General features: G+C 40.0%; 1 protein-coding gene across 1 annotated transcript in view; it reads left to right on the forward strand.

Moving 5' to 3' along the window:
- Positions 1-9,441, forward strand: part of LAYN (layilin) — a 29,119-nt gene extending 19,678 nt beyond the window's left edge. The window contains exons 3-9 of the mRNA XM_085316745.1: positions 1,177-1,197; positions 2,352-2,649; positions 4,829-4,986; positions 5,335-5,373; positions 5,807-5,890; positions 6,626-6,728; positions 7,388-9,441. Coding sequence (XP_085172871.1) covers positions 1,177-1,197; positions 2,352-2,649; positions 4,829-4,986; positions 5,335-5,373; positions 5,807-5,890; positions 6,626-6,728; positions 7,388-7,742 — 1,058 coding nt within the window. The 3' untranslated portion in view covers positions 7,743-9,441. The remainder of the gene's footprint in view (positions 1-1,176; positions 1,198-2,351; positions 2,650-4,828; positions 4,987-5,334; positions 5,374-5,806; positions 5,891-6,625; positions 6,729-7,387) is intronic.
- The last annotated feature ends 7,328 nt before the right edge of the window (positions 9,442-16,769 follow it).

Genomic DNA, 16,769 nt, shown 5'->3' on the forward strand with positions numbered 1-16,769 from the left:
GGCTGCTCAGCGGTAAGGCGCGGCGGGGGCGCGGGCGCGGGGCTCGCCTTCGCCGGGCAGCCGGGGAGGGCTCTCCCCGCTTCTCGCTCCCCAGCAGCAGCGAGCCCGGCCCCGGGGGGAGCTCCGCGTGCGGCGGGAGCCCCCGGCCCTCCCCGCTGCTGGTCCTGGAGCCGCCGCGCTGCCCCTCCGGCTGCGTTTTCCCTCCGCAGCGGGCAGCCCCTCCGCTCTCGCTGCAGCGCTTCTTCCTCGCGGCTGGGGACTTCGAGCCCCATCCTAGACAAGGGAGCTGCTTCGCAGCCACCAGCCGAAGCTGGTGTCCCCATTCTCCTTGGACCGGGCTCTTTTGGTTATCGGTCTGTCCAGGTCCTCACATCGTGCGGAGGAATGCTAGTAGAGACCTTTCTTAGGACTAAGTATGTAGCAGCTCAGGGCTGGCTCAGCAGACTTTTTCGTGTAGTACCCAAATGAAGTGGTCTAGTCTAGCTTCAGAGAAGTGTGCTGCGCCCACCCCAYGGTACAGAATAGCCAGACAAGGAACTCCCCTTAACCTAGTAATTTAGTGTGTTCAGGGTAAAGCCTGAATATTACCACTCGAACTTCTCTTGTTAGTTCATATTCTTATCATCCCTATAAATCAATCCATTTTTAATTCTGGTATGCTGTCATCTGCAACAAAATTTTGTGACAGTTCCAGAGCTTAGCTGTCACTTGGGAGAATAGGAGGGGGGGAGGTATTTCCTTGCATCAGTTCTTACTTTGCAGTGCAATTAACTGTTCCCTAGCTTTGTATTACCAAGGCTCACTGAAGTCAGCAGATTTTGAGGCAGGTCCTGTGTTAGCACTGAGGAAGTAAGGGGGAATTAAAGGAACCCTTTCAGTACTGGTTAGAGCTCCATATCTAGTTGTCCTCTTAACTAATCTATGCTAGTGAGATCACTGTTTGGAAAGTTAACTTGCAGTGAGGTTTGGACTGGAATCAATACTTTTTTTTTTCCTTAGCTAAAAGCAATGGCACATTTTGCCAACAAGACAGATATTCTATGAAAAAACACGTTTAAATATCAGAAAAGAACCCAGATGTAGCTCATAACTGACTCTATTTCTAGACAATTGCTGCAGATTTATAATATGCCATCTGTTTTTCTGTATTTTTTTTCCCTGTGGCTTTTGCAACAGCAGTGGACATATCCCTCAGAGGTAAAGTCTCCTGCCTTTTACATGAAACTTGCTTGAGTGTTAAATTACCTAGAGAAGCACAGGTTCTGCCTAAAGATAAGTTTTTGAGGTGATGTTTTTGGTACCAACAGTTCTAACTTTGCTGTAGAGTATTGGCAGACTCTGTGGTTTTGAGTCAAGTGTTTAAAAGTTCCAGTATGAAACGTGTTTAAAATTCCCAGGCTCTGAGTGGCCATGCAGGAAGATACAAGGCTACAAAACAGTCAGCATATATCCTGTGTGGGAATTTATAATGATCTGTCCACAGATCTCATTTTCTCTGGTTCTGTAATAGATACTTGTCTTTTTTCCTGTAGTTGCTAAATGTTTTTCTTTTTTAAAAATATTTAGGTTAGAAAATTGCTGCCTATTTGAAGAGAAAAATTTAAGTAAAATCAAACTTTGTTTCCATAGTCTGAATGTTGGGACTCTTCTGTTGAGAAATATACAAGTGCATAATTTTTAGATTGTGCATCTTTTCACTTTGGTGATTACTTTTCTTAAAATCCAAATAAGCTACGGTGCCTCATGCATGAAAAAGCCCTTGGCTTATGGCAGTCTGAAAACAGACTTGTTTACTTCCTTGGCAGTCAGTAACTTTACAGTGGAGAGCAGTGCTATAAATCAGACCACATGAATGCATCTTGATAAGCTGTAGTAGACTCCGTAGRACTATTTTGTACACCACAGAAGGTAAATAATTTCTGCTTGTGTAAGGGAATCTCTAATTCAAGCCACTTAATTCCCTTTAAAAAAAAAAAGCCTCCTTGAAYACTTGTAAAGAAACTCCTTAAAAATGTTGCACATGTCAGCTTGTTCTCTGGCACAGCGTTGCTTCTTTGTAAGGAACTCCTGGGGCCTTCATGTTGCAGAAAATTCACAGAGGAGATGAAAAGTGCAAAGCATGAAAGAGCTGTGCTGTGCAGATCAACCTAACCTGCTGCATGCAGTAACAGGAGTTTGCAGATGTCTTGTGCCATTCCAGTAATACAGGAGACTCTGTTAATCTATCCCTGTTGCATTCTCTGTATAAATTGTCATATAGTGCCAAACTCAGCCGAATGGAAGTATTAATGTTCGCTTTTTGTGATAACGGGCACAATTTCTGTAATGATTTTTTTTTTCTATTTCTGCAGAGCAAACAGTTTGCCGGGGTGGAACACAGCGGCCATGCTATAAAATAGTTTACTTTCATGATGTTTCACGCAGGATCAGCTATGAAGAAGCGCTCCTTGCCTGCAGAGCTGATGGTGGTCAGCTAGTCAGTATTGAAACAGAAGCAGAACAAAAACTGATTGAAAAATTTATTGAAAGTCTCTTGGCTTCTGACGGAGATTTTTGGATAGGGCTTAAGAGGAAAAAGCATGAGGTAGACAATAGCACAGATTGTCAGAACCTCTACTCCTGGTCGGATGGCAGCTTGTCCAAGTTCCGGTAGGTACTCAAGCAAGAGGCTGGTCAGCAGCCAGGTGAGCACCTGCATCACCTGCCTCTGGCAATCCAAACAAATTCTTTCAAAAGAATCAAGTAGTGCTGTCTCAGCTGTCCTTGGTGTTCCCTCTGCAGCCAGTGAAATGGTAGTCATCTCCATAGGRTAGTACACTTCATCCAGCTGTAGGGGCTGGAGACATTGTTTTAGAGGTTGTGCTCTCTTTACTGACTATGTAGGACATCTAGATTAGGCTAGATGCTTAGTTTTTTCTGGCTAAAGGGAGATGGAAGAGAAGGCACCTCTGGTCTTAATCTGATTAAGCATATACAAAATATATGTGCTTTGACATGTAGGTCCCTGAATTCAGATCCTCTGAATTTCTTTCCCGTGTCCTGACTTTCCCTAATGTCCTGGCTAATGGACCATTCTACTTGCTGAGGGAATAGTCTCTTTTCTGTGAGACTGCAGAGCTGGAGAGATGCAGAATTAATTGTAGACAAGAGAAACTGAAATCTTCAAAAGTCTTTGCCTCTTTGTCTTAAGGCAAGTAGAACCACAGTATTTGCTGTAATTAAAATACTGAAGCAACAACATATACAACTAATAAAAGCTTGCTGGAGGAGTTTTCACTTCACTTTTTGTTCAGCATAAAACCAAAATGTTTAGCATCAGAGGTTCTCCTGAGTTATGCTTTCATTTTGATCATAAACCAGTTTTCTCTGAATACTTTTGTGCTAGAACGAGGCCTACAAAATCTGTCTTTGTGTGCTGTAGAAATAGAAGATCTTTTTCTCTAAATATTGCCAGGTTAACGTAAGACTTAGCAATGAGGTGGCAGCTCTACAGTGAATTCACAGGTTCAAGAGGCTTTTGCCTGGCAGACAGTTACTATTGCACCTATAATAAGAAAAAAATCTAACTATGCAATGTTCAGTAATTATCCTGCATTTTTAGCTGCACTTAGAGTACTAGGATCATGAATTTCATAAAAATAACCCAGCTGTTAAACATTTTATGGCAAGATGTCATATATATATGACAAGTCTATCTTTGCATTCTTCTTTATATTGGAAATGTATAGAAACAAGTTGTTACTGTCTCCACAAGTACCATGTTTACAATAAAATTTTACTTGCTCTGTGCAGGACTGAATAAAATGTAACTGAYGTGAGCGTAGTTCAATTCAAAGTTTCTTCTGTCTTTCAGATATTGGAAAAGACATTTGGGAGCTAGACACTGATCTGCTGCTAAGAAACTGATAGAGCTTTGTCTTTCATTTGGGCAGCACAGCTTATTTACGTGAAGTGATACAGCTAAACTAAAGGCTTGTTTTCTTGGGGGAAGAGGAGAAGGGGAAGAATACAGGGTTGTGATGATTACATAATTACTGGTTTAACACTTAAGTTTTTTCTTTGTCGAATATCTTGGTATATCTGGAATTCCTTATTTCATGGGCCAGCTTTCAAAAAGTGCTTGGCATACAGAACTATGCTTGTTTCAAAATCAGTTAGTATTGAAATTTTTTYGAAATCAGACCATATAGTATTAAAAGAAATGCTCTTCTGCAATATATAAAATGCCTCTTCAGTATTAATTATATTAGACTGCTAAATAATGGTCTAGTTCCTTTGTCCTGCTTGGAAAGACTCATGTGGCTTTACAGTGGTGGAGTTTGTTATTACTGGAAAAATATCCACAAGACAATTTTTCATGATAATGTGTTTCTCAATAGAGGGCAAAACAGATTGTTTTAGCTTTAGCACCTATTAAATAAGAAAATGAAAAATGTCTACAGGCATTGGGCACTGAGGCCAGGGAGCAAAAAATCATTTTAATGTGTAATTTTGTATGGGTCTAAAAGTGTACAGTGAAAGTCAAAGCTCTCCTGCACCATACCCAGCCTCACAAAGGAGATTCAGGTGGTGAGGTACTCAGCTCTTCACTCTCTGATATCCTTTGAAAGCGATGTCTGGATTCTCTTTGGAAAATAAAAAAAAAAAAAAAGAGAGAGAGAGAAGATACGCTGAATAAGTATATTGTTATTGTTCCTATCTTTCTTCAGTGGAAGGGGATGTGTGTGCTGAGCTGTATTCTGTTTTGATACCACCCTCTATGCTGCATTCCCACTTAAGCTTCTGCAGCATCATGGAAGGTCATACTTGACATGTTTGTTTTTCCTAGGAACTGGTATGTAGATGAGCCATCCTGTGGGAGTGAAATCTGTGTTGTGATGTACCACCAACCATCTGCCCCACCAGGTGTTGGAGGTCCTTACATGTTTCAATGGAATGACGACAGATGCAACATGAAAAATAACTTCATTTGCAAGTATTCTATTGGTAATGAGTCATTCTGTATCTTTAAAATCCCAGTCCCCAGGAGTAGGTGTAAGGAAGTTACGGCAATGCATAGGGAAACCCTCCAGCTTTCCTGGAAAGATCTGTTAATAGATGGATATCTTGAAATTGATGTAAGTCCTGGGGAAAAATTCTCAGTATGTAGTATCTGTAGCTACCTACATTATGATTTTTATGAAATCTCAGGACTTTATAAAAAGTATTTGATATCTCAGATGGGGCCTGAGGAAGAAGGAACACCAAAGAATGGTACTCTGTTTCTTGGACTATGGTCAGACTTTGTCCCCTTACTCAAGCCTATAAGTAAATTGTGCATATCTTTTCTTTTAGAGAAGCAAACAAATGCTCCAAGAAAGAATTCTCAAACAGGTGAGTTAAAGAAGTTTGAGTTTAGGCTTTTTTAAATGATACGTTGACTTTTATTGGAAATACTCTGAAGAGTCATTATCAAGGACCCTCATAGACTGAACTTCATGAGCAAAGGAGCTTCCCAACAGTTTGCATTTTCCTCATGCTATTGTATAATCCAATCTGCATTGGATTATATATACATATATATGTGTGTATATATATATATATATATATACACATATATATAGGGCAGTGATGCCTATTGTTAATACAGTATCTGGAACCCCTGCTCATGCTGTGGAGATCTTAGCAAGAGAGTACTAAGTTAAAACACCTTGCACTTCACAGCTAGTAATCTGTTACATCTCCTCTAACCCTCACTTTTTGTGATTAAGCTCTTTCAATTAACATCTGCAATATAACATATCAACTAATAACTGCCTCTTTCCAGATGTTACAACAGAGCCCTTGAAGCCAGTATTCCCAGAAGAGCACTCTAAGAAAGATGCTAATGAAACACTTCAAGAAGCCAAAGGTATGCTGTGTTCAACATCTGGCTCATTCTCTCTCTAGCTCTGCAGCCCACATCTCACATGTGGCTGCAAACACTCAAGCTTTAGATGCAGAGCATTTGATCCTGAGCGTAGACTGAACCTAGATGACTGCAGCTGAAAAAATTTCCCATGAATTTTTACCAGCACAAGTGTAGACAGGTTGCCAGAACATTTTAAATCTAAAGCTGTGCAAAGTAGTTTGGGTCTGAAAAAAGTACTTCTAACTTACTGAATTGCTCTTGAGTGTCAAAACTGGTAATGTTTTGTTGGTAAGTTAACTAAGTTAACCATTCAACTTTAAATTTCTTTACCTGACTTCTTCCTGCATATAGATGACTGGAGACTAAGAATGATGTTTAAGAATTTGTAGATAAGACACTTTCCACTTTGAAATCTTTTGGATAGGGATTCATAGACTTTTAAAAGACAGTGATTTCATTAACGTGTACTAGCATTGCTTTCTCACAATAAGACAGTAATAGTTGTTAGTTCTTCACCTCGGGAATTTGAGTTCTTTAACTTGCTTAACTAAACATAAGTCTATATTGGAGTTGCTGTCTTTGAGAAGGAGTAGGTGTTGGTAGATTATGAACAGGACTTAATCCTTTGAGGTGTAATGATGCTGCCTTTTATAACTTAATTTTTCTATGAAATTCTGTGCATACCAAATGTAACTGGAAGTGAATAAAAGCTGGAATTTTTATTTTTACCCCTAGAACCTGTTCTGAGTCTTGCCTACATCCTTATTCCCAGCATTCCTGTGCTGCTTCTACTGATGGTCATTACAGCCATCTTCTGTTTTTGGCTTTTTGCAAAGAGGCAAGTGACATTGTTTAACATGTGAACTCTGTGGTATCTTGTACAAGCAATCATTTTGCAGCCAGCTTCAGGCTCCTGTAAGATGGTCTGGAGATGATTGCTTTCAGCCAAGTAAATGTTCAGAAAGTGGTATGGCATGGCTTTTCCATATTGAGTTATTTCTAAAGTAAAGTTTTTAGCAAATTATATTATGCTATGTTATCGTCGTCATGGATGTACACTATTTAGGGAATAGTGTAAAACAACATGAGTGATCTGAGGTGTTAGCATTAAAATTCCTATATTAAAGAACAGATTTGTGATARCAAAGATCAGAAGATACCCTTCAGAAGTGGTAAATGTTATTTACCCCAAAGTTATGACACTCTGTTTTTTCAGTCTCTGCTGCCTTTCCCTGTGAGCATGGTAGCTCTAGTGGGGAAAGTGGCTGTGGTGTTGAGGGTGCTGGAGTTGAGTCTTGCTTCCTCAGCCTGCATGCCAGAGTGCCTGAGCAGCGCCTGGGCTGCCCCAGGGCTGCAACCTGCTGCTCCACACCTAAAACTGCAAGCAATAGCAAATGCATTGTGTCTAGGCTCTTAGTGCCAGGATGAGGCCTGGTATTGTTTCTTCTTCGTTTCTGCAGAAGAGCATATTAGGACTTGTTCTTTCCTTTCCCTAAGGAGACAGGAGCAAGTAGATGCAAGCCCAAAGGATGAAGATGCATGGCTATCTATCCACAGAAGAAACAGTCCAGATCTGGAGGTTTACAAAGTAATTAAGAAGCAATCGGAAGCAGATCTGACTGGAACCAGGCCTGACATTAAGAATTCTTCATTCCGTACACGAGAAGATAAGACACCTGAYAGTCTCTCTGGAGATTATGATGATGTGGCAATGAATACATCAAGTGGCTTTGTGACATTGACCAGTACAGAAAGTGGCTTTGTGACTAATGATATCTATGAACTGTGTGGAGATCATGTGGGGAGGAGCAAGGAATCAGCCTGGGTGGAGAATGAGATATATGGATACTAAGGAAATGGACAAAGAAAATCTTGGAATGTGGATTACAAAGTGAATATTGATGCAAGCTTAGCCTACCCTAGTAGCCATGYACTTGTTTTAATGACTGTATGTATGATATTGTATCTTGGTTTTGCATTCTTCCTATATTCTCTTTTTTGAAAGAATATGGGCTTTTAAAGATCCAAACCAAAAAGAATGTATGTATCTYGCTCTGCATCAACCCCCTTTTTGCAGCAGGAATGGCCTGTTAGTCTTATTTTGTTGACAGTCTAAATTTCTTGCACTCCAAAGGTGAAAATATGAATGTCTTTCAAACTAAGGAACAATTGAAAATCCTTATTTATGTGTTTAAACTGACTTCATCTCCAAAGARGTTGAAAATCAAAAGTCTATCATTAGTCCTGCTTGCTGTCTCATAGGTGTCCTAGAGAAAGCTGCTGCAGTTGCAGGTCTGTCATTGTTTCCATATCAACCAGTGGTCCAGCTGTATGGTCTCCATCCACTGCATACAACATTGACAAGCCCTTCACAGGGAGGGGAGTAGTGTGGTTTCTGCTCCTTTCCTCCTCTCCTAGTCTCATTGCCAAGGCCAGATATGTGAGTCACAGCACATAACTGTGTATTTAGTTTGCACTCTAAGTTGTTTTTCAAAGAATCTCAGTAGGTGCTTTGTCATAAGGCCCGTTGTGTCCCCTCACTTATCCTTGCAAAAGGAATTACAAAGCAAGGAATGAGGAACTTCTCTGTAATACTAAAGAAAGGCAATGGGGTGTTCCAGAGCATTCTGGTTGGTCTCTGAAAGTACTGCTGTTCAATTTTCTGTGCTTTATAAACTCCAGAAATGTACTAATTTGGCCTAAATGACAAATTAAACACTAGTTTCTTTCTTGTAGAAGGAATAGCTAGTTGCAGTTTTATTTCAGATTTCTTTTTCTCCTTGTGCCTGTGACCTGTACTAAATCCATGAAAACAAACATTCTGATGTTAATCTACAGAGATGGAATTTATGACAAGGTAGGTGAATATAAGAAATTGGATTAAAAGCAGCATTTTGACTGGTTGTACTAATCAGTTAAATGTTCTGTCTCAGTGCTACATGGACTGCACATACTGTTTCTTTAATTAAATAAGTATAAAGGTGAGGTACTGAGGATATATCATGGAATTTTGCTTCTTGACAGTGAGAGGGAATGACTTAAATTTTGAAAGGAATCTTCTCTAAAGCTGCACTTGATACTTGCCATTCTTTTTCCCTTTTGGAGGAATAGAGGTGAAAGGGAGCAGGCTATAGCTGCCATACAACTAGAATAAATTCAGTTGAAAATTAGCCTGTTAAGTAGATGGAACAAGAATGTAAAATAATACCATTTAATTAGAAAAGAATTAATGGTTTGTATTTTATTGCTTGAATTCTAAGAGAATGGGATGAGTCCTTTCAGAGTAAGGATTTTCTTTTTTAATCTCTTCTTTGCAGCACATTTCAAAGTTCATAAGGAGCTAGGAGAAATCAAGAGCATGCATTTGCCATGGAAGTGATATGAAGGAACTGGCCACAAGTATGCAGAAGCAACTGCAGGCTGGAATTTTATCCTCTAAGGCACATAAGGAGCCAGAGCAGGCTGACAGGACACTGTAAGGATTATGCTGGGTTTAATTCTTTTATTGAGCAGAGAATACATAATTATTAAAATGCTTTAAGCCAAATATAAATGAGATTTCTGGTGTGTGAAGTTAAAAATARCTTTTAATAAGCTGTTCCAAGAAAACCTACATTTAACTTGGTCACTGGTATGTTTGAAAGCCTTTTGAAGCACACTTGAAGAGATGACTTGTATCACACGGGAAGAGAAAGGTGGTCCCATGCATCTTTTCTCACACATCTGCCCTGCATCTTTATCCCATTTAATTTCTGCTCTTTTGCTTGGGATGTGTCACTGATGCAGAAAGGCAAGTGAATGAAAAGTGTGCTTGGTGCTTCCTCTAAACTTCACACCATCTGGTACTTGTCTAGCACCAGATGGTGTGAAGAGGTACCAAGAGTATACCACGCAACCGTACTTGGAGCGAAAGCATAACCAAAAAGGTACATGATCTACTCATCAACATGAATTCTTAAGGAACTGAATACCTCTGATTTTGAACTCATATGGACAAGTATTCATCTTCTGTGCATTAGAAGAGATTCTAGCATCTCCCATAAAAGCTTGTAATTATCAGAGGGATTTTGCTGTACTATGTAGTGCAGAGTGTGTACTGAGTGTAGCGTAGACCTGTAAACATTTTCTTAGAAGATGCACAGCAAAGGGGACTCAGGAGCAGTGCTGACAACTTGGGATYGTGACTAATTTTTTTGCTAGGGCTTTCTGATGCATGTGTGTTTTGTGAATGATCTGAATGATGTTTGAATCACAGTAATAAGAACTAAATGACCTTCCTGGGGACTTGGAGTTAAATATTGTGGCAAAGCCTCTGTACTGTCAGTGCAGCTAAGTGGAAAAACAGATGTTTGGATAAAAACTGAGATGCATATTGAGTTGAATATGCTCAGGGCAAAATCCCATGTGCTGCTAGATGTAGACTTGCTTTAGCTGAATTCCTCTGTAGAAATTAGATGGCAGGAAGTTGGAAATCTCTGAAATTGCCAAGGCTTTTGGAAAAGCATGGAAAGGGGATTCAAATTTATCAGATAAGCATGTGATCTTGTTGCATAAAGGATTGTTTCCTGTGAAATATTTGATGTCAGCACTGAGAGTTGCAAAAGTGAGGATACTTTTACAAGATTTTCCCCACTGAAATGAGTAGGGACAACGCAGTCCTGTGCCTCCTTAGCTGCTTCAGGCTGTAGGTACGCAATACAGCATTGTTTTGCACTTGTTCTCCTCCTTAAAGCTTTTCATCCTTACTTGAACACTGGTGATAAATTCAAACTTGGAGTCAGGAGCACAAGTTCCACAGCAAGTGGTAGATTCTGAGGCAAAGGCACTGGCTGTGAAGCCAGTGAAGCACTGATAGGTGCCTCTGGGTTTTTTTTTTTTTTTCTTTTATTTCAGTCTGTAGTTAGCCTGGGTTCATATGTGAATTAAGTTCTGCTGTTAGTCATGAAAACGCTTGGAGCTTTGCATTCGGAGATCTACAGCTTCTTGCTAGGAATCTTTGCATATCCATAGCTGTGTCTGTGTAGAAAACTGGCAGCAGCTCTGTAGAGTTAGGCTATTATGATTTCTGTCCTGTCTGCTCTGTCTCAGCTCTTTCATAAACTTGTTTATATATTCTTAAGGCAAATATGTTCAGCTTTGAGTAAGCCAGCACATTTTGCTTTGTCTGCACTTACTCTGTTTTCAATTATTCCGGTAATGGAGCTATTTCCTAAAATTGGCATTTTGTTCAAATGTATCTCATTGGACTGAGAAAGAAGTGGGAGTGCCACTTTGAGAACCAGATACTTTGAACACTGGTAATCTGGACATCTGCATTAAAGAAACTCCTTAGAACATTGTCTTGTATCTGGGGCCATTTGGATTAAGTTCTGCACCCTGTCCCAGTCTGATCTTAACCCACAGACTCTCTTTCTGTTATGAAAAATGGGAATATCAGCATTTCCTAGACTTCTAGGGATGCTCTGAATCTAAAAATAAGAGTGACTAAAATGATTTGAGCCTACAGTAATAAGACCTTATAATTGCCAAAATTTTAATTTTCTTTTCTGGCAGGTCTGTGGAATAGTTCAGATGCATGTTGAGACTAAGTCATTATGTATATTAAAAAACATTTGATTATGGATACTGTTTGGTTGAGCAGTTCTGCTACTTGGCCCGATGTTCAGCAAGTCATGTTTTTTTTAATTCTGTTGGATGTTGTTCAACCTTTTCATAAGCCAAAGAAAAATAGCAAATGCCTGTTTAAAAAAAAAAAAAAAAAGAAAAAAGGCCTACTATTCAGTGGTGGTTATAATTATGTAATCTTCCTAACAAGTTTTTTGTTTATAGATCTCAAGGATAGGACTTCTGAACACAGGAATACTTATTGTGATCAGACAAGATCTAGTCACTTAGTAGCTGTTTAAGTCAAGACTGAGGACTAATAATAGAAATGGTTAAGCTCTATAGCCCAGTCTAAACTTCTCCATGTCCTTCAGTACAGAATTACTTAGTAGAGTCTTAAAGATTTTCATGCAACTCTCAGTGATTTCTCAGCCCCACTCTACTATTTAAGATGGTGCACCTAGTGTGGCCAAGAAAGACTTGCATTTGATCATTTTGCTGGTGGAATGTCTTCCCTGAGAGTATTTCCCTTGTTCAGGATACTCTCTGCATGTGGTGATGGACAGGAGGTGTGATGTGGCAGCTGAGTACTAGGCTCCTGGATGAGTTTTGTCTGAAGGCATAAAGGACACAACGTGGAGCTGTGTGAAAGGAGCAGGTTGAGGCTATCTTGACACTAGGAAATGCTTACTGAAGCCAGAGTTCTTCAGAATACGTTGTTAAAATTATGAAGAATTGGATCTTCTTTGTCTTGCTTTATACTAAGAAAACTCCAAGGATTTTATAAACTCCAGGCTTTAGATCCATCTGGATCCATCTGTTTCCTTTTTTTTTTCCCTCCTCTTTGATCAGAGACCAGGTAATAGAGAGGATGACTAAGCAAATAAAGCAAGCCAAGCAGGAATACTAATTACTCACCTATTGCTCTGCAGGTGAATGTTTCTGGCTCCAAGAAGGCTATGTTCTGCTGCCAAACAAGTCTGGCTGTGAAGCATCTGAAATTAATTTACCTCTTAACAGAGTTCACACAAAGTTTGCTCTTCATTGCACAGAAATAAATAGGAAAATAAAGCAAAACTAATTTGCATAAGCCACCAGGAAGCAAAGATCTGCCAGGCTTTAGCAGAAGGTGTTTTATGTGGGACTGAAACAACAACAGAAGTGAGTGCAGGATGTGGCCATGAGTGTGCTCTGCCAGTGTAAATATGAAGGAAGCCAGTTCTGGATCTGTGTACTATAGCTGTGCATTGCAAACATGGAAGTACTTCAGTCAGTTTCTGCAGCTGCTTCTCTCCCTTCCTGAATGTTAGACAAGGTTGTTGTGCACAGTGGCTCTGTCCTGCATACCTGCAGGATGACACAGTGTCTGCCAGTCTTGCAGTGCTCCTTTAGCAGTCAGTGGTGCAGGATCAAGCTGTGAAGCAGCAAGCCTGCAAAAAGTCTTCTGTCCCTTTTGAAAATGGCACCTGGTTAGCATCTTTTTTTCTTCTGACTTTTTTTCTTCCCTCTTGGCATCTCTTAGGCATTGAAAAACAAGAAGGGAGAGCAAAAGCTAAACCTAGATAATGGAGCTTAGGTATGCAAACATTTAAAGCARTATTTTGGTAACTGTGCAGTTATGCAGTTGTCCTGCTGTTTGAGCTGATGACTTGTTGAAGTCGGGTAAAGTCCGTTGCATTTTTCAGCACCTCTGGAAGTCAGGTTAGATTAATAGGTATTCAAATTTATCCCTATAGCTAAGTTTCCTATATAATAGTGACCCAAAATAGTGCTTTATTGGTGATAGGGCTGGGTAGTGCTGATCTATAATCTTTTCTCATTTTTTCACACTTGATTTGAGTTTCAKAGGTTGTTGATTTAAATTGTTTTTGAATGAAAGTTAATGTTCATGGTCTTCAATCRCAGTCATGTTTTGTGTCTTAAGACTGAGATTAGGAAGGTAGGTAGAAGTATGTGTGTACTATCAAGCTATCTGTCCTGACTACTGAATTAATGGTAAAAACAAAGTTCTATGTTCTGTGCAAAAGAGCTATGTTGTGATTAGAAACAAAATTCAAATTCTTGAAATGAGGGCAATTTAAATACTTTGAGATTACCCATGTGCTATAGCTGCTTCTATGGGGATGTCTTTACAAGGCTGTGGTCAGATTGCCCCATGATGGAGACAATGTGTGTAAATAGGTGGCTTAGAAGTTAGGTATGCAAATCTTACAGTTCTTCCAAGTTTCACCCTTTGCTCTGAATGTTTCTAAAAAYTGAGGAATTGAGTTGATTCTCCAATATTTGTGTCTCCTTGGAATGCACTTTGTATTTACTTCTTGAGAATGTACTTGGATATTACATTGCCTCTGAATTACTGTAGGCTTTCCATGGTGCCATAAACTTTTCTGGTTTGTTTTGCTTTTCCCATCTGGAATAATTTTGCCTTAATGTGTTGGGGAACAGCTTGCAATAAATTGCATTTTCTTGAATGTAGCTTTTTTATCAGTTGTTTAATCCCCTGTATACGTCAGTAGTGGCAGCAAGAAAAATCAACACCTAAACTGAAATACGAAACAAGAAAGCTTRTAAGAACTGTTGGATGCTCTAGCACTTCTAATTTAGTGCAGACTCTTCTCTCCTGAATTCCTTGAGTGCTGCTCTTTCAAAATCTCCTTTGTCTCAGCACATAGGTAATTAAATGAAGGTAAATAAATGTGACATGAATGGAGTCTGCTCCAGCATGTATTGCAGTTACAGAAACAGTGTAGAAGGTAAGGATGGTCCTGTATCTTCCAAGCCAAATCTGAGGCAATGCAAGCTGTTTTATATTGCTGTTTTCTACAGCTTCCTCTTGGTCTTATCTTAAACACCAAGAAATGGTTCTTCCACTGAGTCCTTGTGGAGGTTGTTCTACAGTCTAACACACTGCAATTTCATTCTTCCACCAAGTTTGTCCCTAAAGAGAAATTAGCACCTTAACCCCCTTTAGCATTGTGCCTCATTCCCATCTTACAGATTGCAAAAATGGCAAGAGGTTATGTAACTTGCCAAAAGCTACACAACTTGGTGACTGAGTGAGCCTTAGGAAAAATTAAAATTACATGCATCTAATTCTCCACTGCAGCTATTGATGGAAGTGCTAGATTTAATGTGGTTTTGATTCCACAGGTATTGGTTGTTATTACACATTAAGGGAGGTGACCTCAAAGAAGCTGGTTTCCTCTTCAGTAGTCTGCCTGGTCTCTCTAATGCTGCATGACATCTAAGGAGGATGTTGGCAAGTAGGACTGCTGACATTAAATCAGCTCCTTTTTCCAGCATATCTTTCCCTGTGGCCATGTAATTCATAATTGTACTCTCCGGAGCTTTCTCCCAAACACTTGGCTATGGTGTATTAAGGAGGTGAAAGCATTAGAATGATGTTATCTTCAAGATTTATCTCAGCTGGTTTTTCGCTAGTGTGATTTCTAAGACTATATTTTCACTACTGAAATCCAAGTTTAATTAGAATAGAATTTAAATAGAAAAGCAGTTCCCTTGCACAGCCTGCCAAGGCTGTTTAATGGGAGATTCTATGTTGCAGGATTCAACCTGTAAATTCAGGCAGATCCCCTAAATTATTCTTGCAGGCTTACTCTGCCAGGCATTCAACAAGCACTGCAGAGCTAAGGAAATATTGTTTTCTAGTTGTAGCTCTATAGATAGGTGCTTTCATTTCTTTACTTAATGTATGACCCATTTAATTTTAAAGGCTAGCATTGGATTAGGTACCTAATCCCTATTGCAGATTTATCTCAAACCTTTATCTTTTTCCCCTTCCCCCCTCATGCTTCCTGGACACTCATTTCTGGGCAGAAAAGTATGTGAGAATGCATTTGTATATGGACTTTTTCTAATGTGTTATGTGGGATGGAGGAAAGGTGAATTAGTCTGTCTTTTGTATCTCAATTTAACAAAGCATCACAGGTGTGTAGTATTAGGTACAGGAATATTGACCACAAGAGGGCAGGTGTGTTCCACACTTGATACTCTTTGGCTGTTTATTAAAAATTTGCCTAGAAACACTCCCCTGTATTCTGTTTAAAAAAACTACCAGTGTTTGAGAGAAGCATTTGGATCACCTTCTTTGAAGCATAGTAAAAGCCATCAATGGCTTTTGCACAAAGTATGTTTTTGTGATTGCAATTTCTCCAGCASTGTTATTAGGGAGTGTTCTTTCTAACCTGAACTTTTAGGCCAAAACTGGCATTACAGGCAAGCAAATTTTTGGAAATTAAGCTTTCTATTACACACACATTATCTGACTTAATTGATTTTGGAAGAATTTGAGACTTCACATGCATGGAAACAGGCAAGAAGCAACTAAATCTTGTATTACTAAAATTTCTTTTTAGAACAAAGCAACTGAGACCAACTGTTGAGCAATATTTTGCACAATGTAAGGATTTAGTAGAAGTTACTTTTAACATACTGAGCTTGAAACATGCTTGAATTACTGTTTGGTCTGTATGAAACAGCAGTGAAATCTCTTAAGTAGTGGAGTGGATAGGGATGACAACATTTTCTATCCAAGTGGGATTATGGTGAGCTTGCTGTCAGTCATTTTAAAAGGGTGAATGTCCAACTCAACTTATGGCTTAGTCATGGCCAGAATTTCTTAAGGGGGATAAATAGTGGTAACAGYGCAGTTCTTGGTGGCAGTGTCACCTCAATGTGTCCTCCTGGTGCACAGAGTGGGCCTGTACCGGCTGCTGAGGCGCAGCTGCCGGAGCTGTGCCCTCCTGCTGCCGGCTTGGGGCCATGCCTTGCTCAGTCAGCAGAGCTGCGGGAACCCTCCAGAGGGTGATTCCTGCTGCTGCAGTGTCGGGGGTGCCTGTTTCCTGGGAGGGACAGGGGAGAACAGCGGGGAGCAATGATAGCTTTGGAAGAGCATGGTGGCTTTTTTGAAAGGCAACATGCAAAAGCGTAAGTGCAAGCAACAAAGAGAACTAGGTGGGCTGAGTAATGAAAGGGATGTTCAGCACGAAGGGCTTGACTTCTCGCATGTTTTCAGTGTCAGTGGTGTAAGCCCTGGAACCATTTTAGGCAGGGCTTTTAATCTCTCTAAATCATAGGAAATGCCGATTGCTGTAGGAATGACAGTCTGATGTATTAAGGAAGGACCTCGTTGTGKTCTAGGAAGATGTGGCACACTGGAAAAGGCCAGGGAAAAGGGTATTTCCTTCAGGAAACAGAGCCCAGAAGCCAAGAGCCTGGGTTCTCGGGGTGGTGCCTCAAGCCTTGCAGCTGTGTT

The sequence above is a fragment of the Rhea americana genome, unplaced genomic scaffold, assembly GCF_003343005.1.
Source record: "Rhea americana isolate MKP2758 unplaced genomic scaffold, rheAme1 scaffold_48, whole genome shotgun sequence".
NCBI lineage: Eukaryota > Metazoa > Chordata > Aves > Rheiformes > Rheidae > Rhea > Rhea americana.